The sequence below is a fragment of the Nycticebus coucang genome, chromosome 10 (assembly GCF_027406575.1).
Source record: "Nycticebus coucang isolate mNycCou1 chromosome 10, mNycCou1.pri, whole genome shotgun sequence".
Classification (NCBI taxonomy): Eukaryota; Metazoa; Chordata; class Mammalia; order Primates; family Lorisidae; genus Nycticebus; species Nycticebus coucang.
Window position 1 is genome coordinate 61,358,796 of NC_069789.1, and position 14,925 is coordinate 61,373,720.

General features: G+C 53.3%; 1 protein-coding gene across 1 annotated transcript in view; it reads left to right on the top strand.

Moving 5' to 3' along the window:
• Positions 1-14,925, top strand: part of CACNA1S (calcium voltage-gated channel subunit alpha1 S) — a 68,353-nt gene that overhangs the window by 32,749 nt on the left and 20,679 nt on the right. Inside the window, exons 11-24 of the mRNA XM_053606750.1 lie at positions 340-565; positions 1,284-1,491; positions 2,439-2,559; positions 3,415-3,529; positions 4,615-4,708; positions 5,407-5,476; positions 7,735-7,867; positions 8,518-8,647; positions 8,970-9,029; positions 10,522-10,628; positions 11,100-11,187; positions 11,448-11,555; positions 14,139-14,191; positions 14,454-14,600. Coding sequence (XP_053462725.1) covers positions 340-565; positions 1,284-1,491; positions 2,439-2,559; positions 3,415-3,529; positions 4,615-4,708; positions 5,407-5,476; positions 7,735-7,867; positions 8,518-8,647; positions 8,970-9,029; positions 10,522-10,628; positions 11,100-11,187; positions 11,448-11,555; positions 14,139-14,191; positions 14,454-14,600 — 1,660 coding nt within the window. The remainder of the gene's footprint in view (positions 1-339; positions 566-1,283; positions 1,492-2,438; positions 2,560-3,414; positions 3,530-4,614; positions 4,709-5,406; positions 5,477-7,734; positions 7,868-8,517; positions 8,648-8,969; positions 9,030-10,521; positions 10,629-11,099; positions 11,188-11,447; positions 11,556-14,138; positions 14,192-14,453; positions 14,601-14,925) is intronic.

The following is a 14,925-nucleotide window of genomic DNA, read 5'->3' on the forward strand; positions in this document are numbered from 1 at the left end:
ACTTGGGAGGCTGAGGTAAGAGAATCACTTGAGCCCAAGAGTCTGAGGTTGCTGAGAACTATGAGGCCATAACTGTAACCGGGTGACAAAGTAAGACTTAGAAGAAGAAGAAGAAGAAGAGGAGGAGGAGGAGGAGGAGGAAGAAGAAATATCAGTGGACAAAATTCACCAGGTTTTACTGGAGTTTGAAGATAAAAAGTCATCCACAGTGCCTTGGACACATGGTGAGGGTGTCCTGGGCAGAGGTTTAGTGGGAGGCGGGGGAGGGGGGTGGCGCTGAGGCTCAGAGGCAGGAGAAGGGAAGAGACCAAGGCTGAAGCTGTGCCGCCCACCCTGCAGATATCGCCAACCGGGTGCTGCTGGCCCTCTTCACCATCGAGATGCTGATGAAGATGTATGGGTTCGGCCTGCGCCAATACTTCATGTCCCTCTTCAACCGCTTCGACTGCTTCGTGGTGTGCAGCGGCCTCCTGGAGATCCTGCTGGTGGAGTCGGGTGCCATGACACCCCTGGGCATCTCCGTGCTCCGCTGCATCCGCCTGCTGAGGATCTTCAAGATCACCAAGTGAGCAAGGCTGGGCTGGGACCCTGGGCCAAGCTGCCTGGTCTGGTCTGCACCCATCCCGTCTCCATCTCCCTGGCCTGGGGTCTGTGCAGGTCCCCTGCCCTGGACTTCCCTCCCTCCTTGAAACAACCTCTGTCTGCAGAAAAGGAATTACTTCCCCCTTTTGAACTCATTTCTCTGTTTTTTCTCTCACCATCATCTATGGCAGGGCAGGGGAGAGGGATCCATGGGAAAGAGAAAGGAAGAGAAAAGGGAAAACTGGGAGAGAGAAGGAGGGAAAGGAAGAGAGGCAGGGAAAGGGGTGGGCAATGAGAGAGGAAGAGGTGAGCAGGAAGAAGAAGGCTATCAGGTGGGGAGGGAAAGGGACGTATGTTTGCTGACTTGCAGGTATTTATTGTGTGCTAGCGCAAGCTGGGCACTGTGCCGAGCACAAGGCATGCAGGGGTGCCAGGGAGAGTGGGCCTTACTCTCACAGGGCTTTCCTCCTAGTGGTGGGACTAGACACTAAGCCGTAGTCCTGCATATGAGTGTGAAATGCTAAGTGCTCTGGAGAAGGGAGACAGTGGGCATGCATTGAATCCCAGGCCCTCAGCCCCGGGCTGCCCTCTCTCCCTCTGTGCCCCACCAGTCCTGAGCCTTCCCCAGAGCCCTCCACACCTCAGGAGCACAGGTGTGAGGGGTCCGGCTCCTCCCCACCTGGTGGTCTCTCTCCCTTCAGATACTGGACATCGCTGAGCAACCTGGTGGCCTCCCTGCTCAACTCTATCCGCTCCATCGCCTCCCTGCTGCTGCTGCTCTTCCTCTTCATCGTCATCTTTGCCCTCCTGGGCATGCAGCTTTTTGGGGGCAGGTATGATTTTGAAGACATGGAGGTGCAGCGCAGCAACTTCGACAACTTTCCCCAGGCCCTCATCAGCGTCTTCCAGGTAGTCTGCCTACACGTTCTGTTCTCTATGTGCTTGCCAATCCTGCTTCTCATTCTTCAAGATCAAGGTGGGCATCACCTCCTCCAGGAAGCCTTCTCTGATCTCCTGGTTGAGGTCAGCGTCCTTCTCCAGGCTTCCTATCACCTGTGCTTCTCTCCATTGTAATGCTCGCTGGTCTGCCTCATCCGCTGGATCTGTGCCCAGTTTGTCTGATTGGTCTTTGTCCCTGGTGTTTAGCAGAACGCTGGCCCACAGGAGGGTAACGGGTAACAAATGACTGGGTTTGGGGTGGCTGGGAGCTCGAGTATGCTTTACCTCCCATGTGCTGCTCACATCTCAGGACAGGGTCAAACAAGGGAAATCTTACCTCCCCAAGGCTGGGAAAGCCCCAAGAAGCCACCCAGGGGAGCTGTGACTTGGCAAGAGGCTTCGGAGTCACGGGCTTCCCAGAGGAGCCTTCTTAGTGCAGAGCATGGTAATGTTCCTCTCTGGGATAGCCAGTATCCCATGAGCGACACCACCCTGCTGTGCCAGTAGGAGGGGTAGTGTGTGGTCCTCAGGAGGCCCTGTGGCTTTACCCTTTTCTTCCATTCACCTTGCTGGCTGGTCAGGCATCTTGCCTTTCAAGGGACTTGACATTTCACACCCCTGCTAGAGGCCGGGATGACACAGCCCTGTGTGGGTGCAGTACAATTAAGCCCTGGGATTAGAAATGGAACAGGGGAGTGGTGAGCTCACAATCCAACTCATTGGCCCTGGGAACCGTTATAAACTTTTAGATCATTGGAAGAGAAGTGTTGAGGACATGAGGGTCACCTGTCCCATGGAATGAAGAGAGGGAAGGTCTGGGAGGACTGTAGAGCTGGAGGAGGCCTTTGGACATGTGGGCCCAACAGAAGACTCCTGTCTCCCTATGTCTCCATGCCCTCTCCTCCCTCTCCCCCTAGGTCCTGACAGGTGAAGACTGGACCTCTATGATGTACAACGGGATCATGGCATATGGAGGGCCGTCCTACCCTGGCATGCTTGTGTGTATTTACTTCATCATCCTTTTTGTCTGTGGCAACTGTATCCCCTGGGAGCAGAGTGCATAACAGTGCTAGGGAGGGGGTCAAAGGTGCCCACTTCCTAAGCAGTCTGGCCCTCTGGCTAGAGGGGAGCTCCCAGGCTCCTGGGGTCAGGGATAGGATATAACAAAGGCTGGCATAGCTATAAGATAATTCCTTCTCCCAATAAGGTTAGAGAACCACCAGGGTGGTTGGTTACAGGTAGGAGGATTACCATCCCATCAAGGTTGGTGAGCCTAGAGTAGGTTAGAAGAAAGAACAGGGCTTTACCAAGGCACAGTGAGATGGTGGGACAGCTTACTGAAAAGGTTCAGAGGCAGACCAAGAGAAACCAGGACCTTGTGGCCAGGGGTGGTCAGTCTGAGCATTAGGACCAAAAAGATTGAGACAGGATGGGCCAAGAGATGAGAGGGTCTGATGGGAGGGTTTGGTGGATAGGGCCAGAGAGATGCTATGCCTGAGTGATACTGGTGTGATATTATGGGTAGTGAGGAGGGAGGGCACCATTGTCCCTAGAGCTTATGGGTGGCTAGTGCCCTTCTCACTTTCTTTGCTTCTTTGCCCCCCCCCCATAAAGGAGCTGGGATCAGTTATGGGGAGGAAATGGATGGGATTCAAGGGCCACAGTGGATTCTGGCCCCATCACGGCTGCTCTCTGCAGCCAGGCTTCCCTGAGGACTTTCGTCTGTGTCCTAGGACCCACACCTTCCCGTGGGGTAGTTCTGGCAGGAGAGGCCCCAACTACCCCACCGAGGGAATGGGGTTAAGTCCTGCCCACATGCAGACAGCGAAGACCCTTGCCCCAGAGGCTTCCCTTCTACCCACAACCCAAGACTCCTTAGCTGACCCCCATCAGATATCCTTCTCAACGTCTTCCTGGCCATTGCTGTGGACAACCTGGCTGAGGCAGAGAGCCTAACTTCTGCCCAGAAGGCCAAGGCTGAGGAGAGAAAACGCAGAAAGATGTCCAAGTGCGTACTATTGTCATTAGAAGGGAGGGACCTGGAGTGTTTGGCTGACTGTGGCTGTGGTCTCCCACTTCTGCATGGGGGCCTCCCTGGGACCTAAGAGCAGAGGCTCCATTCCATGACACCTGCCCCAGTGGGCAGACGCTTGCAATCAGTATATGAGGACCGTTGACATCCTCTGAGGTGTTTCTGCGGGCAGGACGAGAGGCAGATTGGCCTTCTGGACAGACAGGTCTCAGGACGCATGCCTTTAGAGCCAGGCAGGTTGGGCCAGGCTTTCCTGGGGAGGAATACTGGAGCTTCTCCTCCCAACCCCGTCACTGAGTCACTGTGCTTCTGGAAGGGAGCCATTTCCCTTTGCTCAGTCATCCCCTCTTCTGTGAAGTGGGCATTGACTTCTCAGCTTTTTCCCAATCCTCCCTACCTGTGAGTTAGTCATCTTCGTAGCCTGGGAAGCAGACTTCTTGTCTCCTAGACAGTATTTCTCAAACTCTCACTGGAAATGGATCATCTGGAGTTCTAGTTAAAATGCACATTTTGTTTCAGTTGTTCTGAGGCAGGGTGTGGTTGAAGGTCAGGTCCAGCAGGCTCCCAAGTGGCCCCAAGGCTGCCAGTCAGAGGACAGTGCTTTGAATAACTACATTCTGGACAAAGGCCTGCCTTTTCCCACACCCTTGCCTGAAGGAATGGGAAGAGAAAGAGAAAAGAAGACTAGCAATGAACTCCAGACACTTCCAAATAACTGGAGCCACCTTGTGCAAACCATGCTTCCCCTCTGTGAAGGCTGTACAAACCAGGTGCAGGGCCACTTTCCACCCATTCACTATCAACAAACGTTACCTGTGGCTGACCAGTGAGCCACACTTAGCCACAGGCCCACTCTGTGCCCAGGCCCTCTTATCATAGAGAAAGTGCTTGCCTGGGCCTACTGACCTTCCTATTTTGTTGTGTCCAAGGCCACTCCTTCGCCTTCTTCCATAAGGGGAGCCCCTGGTGGGATCCTCCCGAGGGTGTTGCTACACTGCACAGATCCCCAAGAACTCTCTTGTTTGGCTTTCAGTTTGGGTTTCCTTGGTTTTCCAACTCAGGGGTCTCCCAGACAAATCAGAGGAGGAGAAGTCCGTGATGGCCAAGAAGCTGGAACAGAAACCCAAGGGGGAGGGCATCCCCACCACTGCCAAGGTGAGCACCTCATTGGGGGGTTTGCAGATATGATGGGGGGTACTCTTAAAGTCCTCACAGTTTCTTTGCCCAGTGCCTCAGGGTTCAAGTGGAGTAGGGTGGGGAGGAAGGAGAGTGGTCATCCGCCCAGCTGTCAGCCAGGGGAGGGCATCTCCCTCCATTCTGTTGGAGGGAGGTCAATGGGTACATCTCCTCCAAGGAATCTGGTATTGAGAGGCACAGACACCCCAGTCTGGAATTTCCTTAAAGTCCCAGCTTCCCACCCCAGAGCAATAAGGTGTTGTCTCCTCAGCTGACACCCACTATTTCATTGAGAGGCCCAAACTGGCTCCCGCCATTTTTAGCCCTGCTTGCTCCAGCTGGGCTCTGCTCAATATTCCTGAAGATGGGAAATGTAGTTCAAAGGGTCAGGGAACGGAGTCCCAGAGGGGCTGAGGATCCTGGCCTGGGGAGCTCAATTCTCTTTTGGAGAATCAAGCAGGGGTTACAGTGAAGACAGACTCAGATAGGCCGAGGTCTGGACTTAGGAAAGTTGTCTGACCTTGCTGGACCTGGGGATGATCATAATATTCCCTGTCCTCATGATGGAGGGGTGATTAAGTGAGCTGAAAACTGCCCTGATTTTCCAGTATGTGCTCAATAAATGGAAACCACAACTTTTAAAAAAATCATTATTTTTCTTATGTTGCTTCCTACAGCTGAAAATCGATGAGTTTGAATCTAATGTCAATGAGGTGAAGGATCCCTACCCCTCAGCTGATTTCCCAGGTGAGGATCCTTGAGGCTGGTCTGAGCAGGGTGCTAGGGAGGAGTATTGTGGTGCTAAATTCTCCCCATGGGCAGCCTTTTGTGTATTCCCTACCTGGACCCCTCCATGTGGGGATTAGGACACTGGAGACATACCTTCTGCATCTAGACTTGCAAATAAGCCATCTGTCAGCTTTCCTTTCCCTGCAATACACAAATGGAAAAATCCACACATTTTAATTTCATGTAATTCAACAAGTATTTATTGAGTGCCAGCTGTGCGCTTCAGTGCTGAGGACTCACAGATATACAAGTCTTTCCTGCCCATCACCCAGAATGGACCACAAATGAGGGTGTGCCCATCTGTGTGGCGATGGGGCAGAATGCTCACCATCCAGTGAGCAGGATCGGGGCTGGACTGATATAGGGAGGAATATAGCCATGACCGGCATTGTGGGAAAATCCAAACGAAGGAGATGAGGGTGGGATGGAAGGGAGCATGGGTAAGACACAGCCGTGGATGAACTATAAAAATCTTGTAAGTGCAAATAACCAGTGACTGCTGTAGAAATCCAATTCACATGGAGGAAGCAGAATCCGGTTGGAATAATCTGAAAAGGCCACCTGGAAGAGCCCTAAAGCCCAAGAGTTAGTTCTTAGCTCACTCATGGGTCCTATGGAGCACTGGGTCACTGGGGCAATTTTACCTCTATTTGTGGAATCGGCTAATTAGCATCTGTTTACCCCAGTGACTCTAAGCTTGAAGGGAACTTTTTGTGGTCTACATGGCACAGTATTTGGCACAGAGCAGGCACTCAATAAGTAAAATGAATGAATGTATGAAAAGATTTTGCAAAGTGTGGGGAGAATGGAGCTGGTATTAGTATAAACTAATATTCTCCAAACATCTACAAGGAGTGAATGTGTTTTCACGTTGAGCTGTTTCATCTAATAACGATCTTCCTTTAGATGGGAGTGGCTGATGCATGAGAGGTTGGTTCACATAGGAAATCCTAGGTCAGAGAAAGGGAAGAGGCTGGAAAGAAGAGAGGAGGGAGAGAGCAGAGGCCAGGGGGCCTGGGCCACTGGGAGAAGGGTCTTACCAAGGGGGCTAGCTGTGTTTATATCTTGCTTCTTTCTAAAGATAATTTGCAATGGCTTATAACACAAGATAAACACAGCAAATTTAACAAAATGGCCATAGACAAAGAAAACAAGAATTAAGGGGAAGAAAGGATGCAAATATGCTAATTCTAAGAAGTAACAGTCTGCAATTAAGCATGAAATGTGTCTCTGGGGTCTGTGGCAGCCTGGACAAGACAGGAAGTGTCAAGTTAGGACATAGGAAGAAGAAAGTGTTCTCACTTCTCAGGGGAACAGGAAAATTAGACTGTGATTTGGGTGGATTTGAGGACCCCTAGGTGATGGCTCATGATGAGTCCCATGATGGAATGAGTGAAATACATTTGCTTTTGGCTTCCTTGAGGCCCTCTGCCAGGGGACGACAAGGGCAGGGAAGAGACAAGTGTCAGGGGAGGGAACCAAGAGAAACCCCAACTTCAGACCATGCCCCAGTCTGATCACTGAATTCTCTCATCCTGGTACTCAGCCCCTTGAGAGGCCATGAGACCCAGTGAATATGCCTGGGATGTCTGTCTCCTCGTCCACCCCCACCCCTACATCTGCCACAGTCCTGGGGACTGGCTGAAGCTCAGAATATATCGATTGCTTTTTTTCCATGCTGGCAGTTTCTGTCTGCAATTATTATTTTCAGAATCCTAGCCCAGAAGAGGACCTCAGAGTCTATTTATTTCCACAACCCGCCCCCCCACCACCCCTGCCACATTAGTTTCGCAAATTGGGAAGCCAAAGCTTAGGAAGGGCACAGACCTGTCCAGCACTGCAGAGCAAGTTAGGGCAGAGCCAGGACTAGAAGCAAATCTCCTCATCTGAAACAGGTCGCCCACCCGCACCCTGGCCTATGAATAGTCGAGGCAGTGTGGATCCAGCCTTGACAGAGAAGATACAGCTGAAAGGCTCCTTTGACTTGCTCCTAGCCCTGCTTCCAGAAGATTCTGGGCCTGCCTCATCTACTCCTGATAGCTCAAACCCTCTTGCTTCAAAGAAAGGGAGACTCTGCCCTAGTGTCCCACTTTGGCCTGATTCCTCCTTTGCTAGCTGGCTGCTGCAGGGGTGCCCAGGAGGGCTCAGGGCACGGAAGACAGGGGCATAGCAAAGTACCGGAAGACAACTCTACACTTCTCCCCCTCCCTCCACAGGGGACGATGAGGAAGATGAGCCTGAGATCCCACTGAGCCCACGACCACGCCCCCTGGCAGAGCTACAACTGAAAGAGAAGGCAGTGCCCATTCCTGAAGCCAGCTCCTTCTTCATCTTCAGCCCCACCAATAAGTGGGTGGTCGCTTGGCTGCTGTGTGGGGTGATTGCGGAGGCTCCCAGAGAGATCTGCTTCCCTGCTCTCAAAAGACCTTCTGAATCTCCATGGCTGCGATTACTCCATGAGAAACTCTTTCTTTTAGCTTAAGATCTTGCGCCCTGTTTAAAATGCTGGTGTCTCTGGGAGAAGTAATGTTTAACCTTACTTACATCTAAGAGGGGCCGCATGTGTTGGTTCCTTCCTGAGAACAGTTTTAAAACAGGGCCAGGGGATGAGAGTGGTAAAGGCTTCATTTATCAGCGTCATCATTTTACACCTTTAAAATATACACAGACCTGTAGTCTTCATGGAGTTTCATCTGCCCACCTCACAGACAGAGAACAGCCTGTCTCATTATTTGGGTGGGAAGCCTCAGGGTAGTGGTACATTGGGGTACCAGGCAGGTGGGGGAGGGGCTTAGTTGGGGGTTGGGACTAAGGCGGCTGAATGAGGGGGATGAGGCCCCCTGCATGTCTAGCCAGAGGGCTCTACAAGTGCAAGGCTATGCTGCTCCACTGACCTGGGGGTAGGTAGGGGGTGGACCCAGCGTCCCTCTGCAGGAGGGTGGTGTGGCCTGAACACTCAGCTGCTCACACCTCTCCCACCCCCCACCCTGCCCCACCAGGATCCGCGTCCTGTGTCATCGCATTGTCAATGCCACCTGGTTCACCAACTTCATCCTGCTCTTCATCATGCTCAGCAGTGCTGCTCTGGCTGCCGAGGACCCCATCCGGGCGGATTCCATGAGGAATCAGGTGATGGCAACCATATCCTATGTGCCACTCAGCACTCCTGCCGCCCTCCAGTCTCAGCCACCTCCAAACCTCACTCTAGTGCTCAGAGTTCGGCTATAAGACCCTGTGGCTATAAGCTCCAGAGTTCCTTAGAGTTTAATTCCTTGGGGCCAGGACTGTCCTCTCCACTCCCTCTGAACAGTGCTGGCTCAGCCAGGGGGTAGACGGGTTCCCAATGCCTGCTGGTGATGCTGGTGATGAAGTCACGCTCGTGATGACAGTGATGTCGCTGCCCTCTCTCTCTTCCTCTCACCGTCTGCTCCCTGCCCTGCCCCATCCCTAGATCCTCAAGCATTTTGACATTGGGTTCACCTCGGTCTTCACTGTGGAGATTGTCCTCAAGGTGAGTGAAGGCTGTGGGACAGCTCTGGGCATGGGGCTTCCCTGCTGTGGCTCCAGCTTACACACAGAGCTCACTCAGGGGTGAGGCTGCAGTGGCAAGAGGAAGAAGCAGAAGAAGCAGGACAGACTCATAGGACCCAGAAGGCAGGACAGGGTTCCAGCTTATCAGTTTCGGTGAGCAGGACTGTGGGTGTCTGGGTGGCTCACTAGAGAGGTCATGGTGAACCTGTGGCCAGCCCCTCTCAGCAGGGTACAGCCCTTGTCTCTAAAGCCTTCAGCATTTTTCATAAACACAGAAAGCAGAGTTGACTTAAGAATAGACCTGGGGAACTGTACTTTGTTCCCAGCCTACTGTCACCAGTGACTAGAAAGGCTTTTCCCTCCAGGAGTTTCAGAGAAGTTCTCACTGCCCTAAGCTGGCCTCTGGCAGCTCTGCCCTATCAGGCCTATCTTACCTCACTCCTTGCCCATCTTGATGCAAGGGGGTGGTGGAATCCATCAAAGGGGGCAGTAGGCTTTGGAGACAGAGGGAGGACCCATCTGTGACTGAAACCCAATAGCCTCAGCCTGCAGATTCACAAACAAGGAGAGGAGAGGGTGACCGAGTCCAAAGAATAGGCCCAGAGAGGCTGCAGGATGAAACTGGGAGAGTCCCTTAGCTCAAGGCCTCAGCTGTTGAAGGAGCTGAGCAGGGGGAGACTGTGGTCTCCCCAAGATTCAGAAGGACTTTGTGGAGTTAGAGGCATTAGTTGAAGACCTTGAAGTTGGACAGGACCTCATCAGGGACAGGTAGCCAGAGCAGGCTAGGGGGACAGACAGTAGCAAATACAATGTAAGACAGAAGATGGCCCCTTTGGTCTGAGATAAATTACATATGTGGGGGAGCCTGTTTGCCGTGGCTGGGAAAGCAAATTGAGATAAAATCATTCAGGGCCCTGAATGCCAGAAAAGGCTTTAACTCTATCAAACTTTAAAGGCACAGTGTGTGCAAAGGGCTTAGCGGATCATCACAGAATACGTGTATCAAAGACTCTGAAGGCAGGCTACTGGAGACACAGAGAGAGGGTAGAGGAGCTGGAGCCTGGTGAATCCTGGAGCCTGGTGCGGGTGTTCAGCCTGACTCAGCAACCCCCAGGCAGAGGAGATTTCCAACAAGCTTTCTAGGGAGGAGGTCCCACAGGAAAGGGGAGCTCTGTGGCTTCATGGGTGAAGAGACCCAGAGCTCTGTATGGCATGTGAAGAAAGAGATCTACATTCTGAGAGTAGGTGGCCCAGCTGCCAGGGAGAAATCCCCACGCTTCAGTATCCTTGAACAGAGAAAGGAGAAATGCACTTAGGCCACAGCAAGGAGCTGTGATAGAGAAATCTTCAGGCAGGCAACACGCCTCAATAGGTGCTCTTCCTGAGCTGACCAGAATGAGAAGCCCTTGATGGACGGGGACAGGCCTGTTCCTTGAGCCCCTCCCTACCTGGGGTGCTGTCTCTCTCCCCAGATGACTACCTATGGAGCATTCCTGCACAAGGGCTCCTTCTGTCGCAACTACTTCAACATGCTGGACCTACTGGTGGTGGCCGTGTCCCTCATCTCCATGGGACTTGAGTGAGCAGTGCCAGGGCCTCAGAGTGGGCACCATGTCATGAGAGAAGGGTCTCTTGGGGCCGCTGATGAGGGTGGGGGAATCCTTGAGCTGTCACCTGTGGGAATAAAGTGACATGTGAAGTGGGCATGGCTTTATCCTGGAGACCAGCGGGTATGCAGAGAGGTGGGCGGGGTCCCCCACTTTGCCCTGTGAGCTACATATCCCCTGGATTTAGGTCAATGTCTGTTTGATGGGAGGGACAGGGTCTCAAGCCACCCACAGAAGCTCATTTTCTGCTACAGGAAGCATGAATGAGAGCAGTGGCCTGGTCTGAGGGATGGCTTTAGCCAGGGGTAAGCTGCACATGCACAGCTGGAGGAAAGGGACAAGAAGGCAAGGTGAAGAGCAGGTGGCAGGAGCCGGGTTCCACGGCAGACCTGTCTGGCTGGAGCAGGCCGCCCTCAGCCCCACACCTCTCCTCCCTCCCCCAGGTCCAGCGCCATCTCTGTGGTGAAGATTCTGAGGGTGCTGAGGGTGCTCCGACCCCTACGAGCCATCAACAGAGCCAAGGGGCTGAAGGTGAGAGGGAGTCTGGGAGGAGCCCAGGGAGAGAGAAGAGAGAGAATGCAGGGCGTGACTCCAGAAACATCAGCCCAGCCATTGCCGGGACACCTGTCTCATCTCCTTGGCTAAACAGGGAGTAGGCACAAGGCTGGGGGTGCAATGCTTCCTCACCAGCCTCTCTCTGCCTTTAACTCCCTGGGAGGCAGCAAGTCTTGCACTTTGGGGGTTCCCTAGGCTAGTGCACATCCAGCCCCCATCATCCCCTCTGTCCCCAGCACGTGGTGCAGTGCATGTTCGTGGCCATCAGCACTATCGGGAACATCGTGCTGGTCACCACCCTTCTGCAATTCATGTTTGCTTGCATCGGCGTCCAGCTCTTCAAGGTGAGGCCCTACCTGTGCAAACAGCTTCCCCTTACTTCCCCAGCCCTTGGGCCAGCTCTCAAGCCAAGGTGAAAGCCATCGATTTCCCCTTCTCTAAGCAAAAGGAGCCCCAAGTGATAAAAACAGCAGGTCCTTGAAAACAGAGGGTTTTGAGGCTAAGATACAGCTAATCTAGATCTGATTTCTTAGGTAATGTCATCCCTGGCCACTTTGGCTCTGCTGTCATCCCTCCCCTGATCACCTTGCCCAGTTCTTCCTGTCCCACCAGGCCTGTCTAAAACACACACCCAGCCCAGCCCTACCACCTCCACCCCTTCTGTGCAGCTGGGCTTCTGCAGCCCATGTTCCCAGCTGGTAACCTGACATCATCCACATCCACCAGGAGCTTCTAAGGGTGGGAGTCCATCATGTCACTTCTGGAGCCAACCTTATTGTGTTCCCGCTTTCCTGGGAGAACACAGCCATTCAATTTCCTCTCTGGGACTCAGCCCTATGAAGGTTCACCTCCCACAGAGCTCTGATTTCCAGATGCCTCTGGCTCTGAGATCATCTTCAGAAATTGATACCTGAATGTATCAGCAACGCCCTTGGTACATGCTTGCTCCTGCCATCAAATCATGGTCATTTAAAGTCATCATGATGTAACCTTAGTCTTAGACATGCAATGGCATCATCTTACAGTCATTCATTCATGCAACAAATACATATGGAACTTTTTCTGTATATATGGATCAGAGCCTCTGCTAGGGCTTAGGAAGTCACAGCCAACCCTCCCTTAATGGCTCGGTGCCAATGGCACAGTGGTTACGGCACCAGCCACGTACACCGAGGCTGGGGGATTCAAACCCAACCCGGGCCAGCTAAACAACAATGACAACTGCAGCAAAAAATAGCTGGACGTTGTGGCGGCCGCCTGCAGTCCCAGCTACTTAGGAGACCTAGGCAAGAGAATCGCTTAAGCTCAAGAGTTTGAGGTTGCGGTGAGCTGTGACGCCACGGCAGTCTACCGAGGGCAACATAATGAGACTCTGTCTCAAAAAACAAACAAACAAACAAAAACAAAAACAAAAAACCCTACCTTAAGGGACAGGTTTTGGGGAAAGCAGTCAAGGTGGGGTTCCCTGAGGACCTTTAGGAGGACAGATCCTTGAGGGGTAGTCCTTAGAGTAGTCCGGCCACTCTGCCAGCTGCCTATGACCTTCTCCACCTGGCCCAGTTAAGGGCTATACACACCCCATCACCCAGCCTCCTCCTCTACCAGGCTTGGGTTTCTGGAAACCCTATAAGGGTAGAGTCTGTGACTGCCTCATCCCTTAGCTTGGCACTTAGCCTGGGGCCTTGTACCCAGGAGGCCACCAGACACTCTTCCTGCAGGAATGAATGAGGAGCTGCCTTTCTTTCAGGTCCATGTCCCTTCCAGGCAAGAGCAGTTGCCTTTCAGCACCCTGATCCCCTCTCTCCTTTAGACTCGCATCAGAAGAGCCCCAGTTCCTGCCTCTGCTGGTCACAGGAACACATCGGTTACAACCGGCATTTAACATCACATTTTACCCTGTGCATACTTGTCACTTGCATTCCATGGTCTAGCAAAGAGTCTAGCTTTGCATTCCACATTAAATCGGTTGTTTGGTGTCAGGTGCCCACCCTGCCCTGTGGCAACTGTGTCCACTGCCTGCTTCTCCCTGGCATTGCCCACCCCCGCCTTCATCTGCTGCTTCAGCAGCCATAAAAAGGGGTTGTGGTAGGAACAACACAATCCTGTGTGGGGTAAACGGGGGAAAGGGATAGCTGTGCCTTCAGTTGGTCTTGTGTCATTGGTCTACGGCAGTTTCCCTCTCTGGGCCTGAAACAGGACCAAAATCTATGAATTTCACATCTATTTTAGCTACATTGAGACCTAGCAATCGACTCCTTTGTTCACACCCAGTCTTTTGCAGGTATCCAGTATGAGGCACAGATACAAAGAGCAAGAGCTCTGGCTGCACTCAGTACGGGGGGCACAGAGCCCGCCTGCTCAGGCCTGGGTGGGGGACGCTGGGACCCCTGCTCCATTCTGAGACAAGTTGGGTCGGCAGCACCTAGCTGGGCTCCACTTCTGCAGCTCCCATGCCCACTTCAGCCCCGAGGGCACAGGGCTGGCAAGAGGAGGAAGGTGGGAGGTGGGTAACCCTCTGATTTGTCACAGGGAGCCCCCAAGAAGGCCTTCTGCAGCAACAGGGGAGCTGGGGGTGCCAGAGGCATAGCTCCCCAAGGGAGGGGCAGGGCCCAGCTGTGTTCATACCTCCATCTCCTCTGCCCAGCCTGGGGTGCTCAGCAATTGCCCACTTAGGGCACTGTGTTCTCACACTTGGCAGCACCTAGGCCAGGGAGAAGCCCATGGGGAGCCATGTGAATGGATGTTGGTGAAGGACAGGGACTATTCAGGGCCCTGCCCTAAGGAGAAGGCCAGCTCTCTGACAGGAAAGGGTGGGCTCCATTTCTCTCGATGCCCCATTTTCTCTTCTTCTTCCACCATTCACTTCCATGGCCCAATTTTCTATCCTGTTTCCATGACAACACAACGCTCCCTCCTCCTGGCTGCAGGGGAAGTTCTACAGCTGCACTGACTTATCCAAGATGACAGAAGAGGAATGCAGGTGTGCCATGCTCTGCTGGCTGGGGGTGCACGGTGGGAGGGGCACCAGGCAGGGGCCCTTCAGGCTGGCAACTGGGAGCCCTGGGCCATTAGGTACAGGAGGGGTATTCACAGAAGCTTGGGCTTGCCCAGCAGGGTGCCATCTGGTCCCAGATCTGGACCTTCATTTCTCCTGCACACTCAGCACCCCAGGTCCAGAGGATGTGGTGGGGCGGAGGCAGCCCCATCACACCCTGTGCAGTGACTGGGCCTCCCTGCCTCAGGGGCTACTACTACGAGTACAAGGATGGGGACCCCACACAGATAGAGCTTCATCACCGCGAGTGGGTGCACAACGACTTCCACTTCGACAATGTGCTCTCAGCCATGATGTCTCTCTTCACCATCTCCACCTTTGAGGGATGGCCGCAGTGAGTGAGAGTGGGGCCTGGATCCCAGACGGCACGGTCAGGGTGGTGCCAGGGAGCCTGCTGGCCCTTCTGCAGGCCCAGAGCAGGAGCTTGGTACACTGCCCTGACTCTCTAGCGGCTTATAGGACTGGGGTGCCAACTGGTCAGTCCAAAGCAGTCCTGACGAGGGTGCTCTGACAGACATATCCAGTCTCCTCGTAGGCGCCTGCCGCTCTGCCTATAAGGGAGCTCTTCTGACTGATTCGGGTCAGAGGAGGCACTGTCTGTTCACTGTCCATGGAAAGGCAGAGCCATTCCACAATGGGGTCCCGCCTTCTCTGGCCTA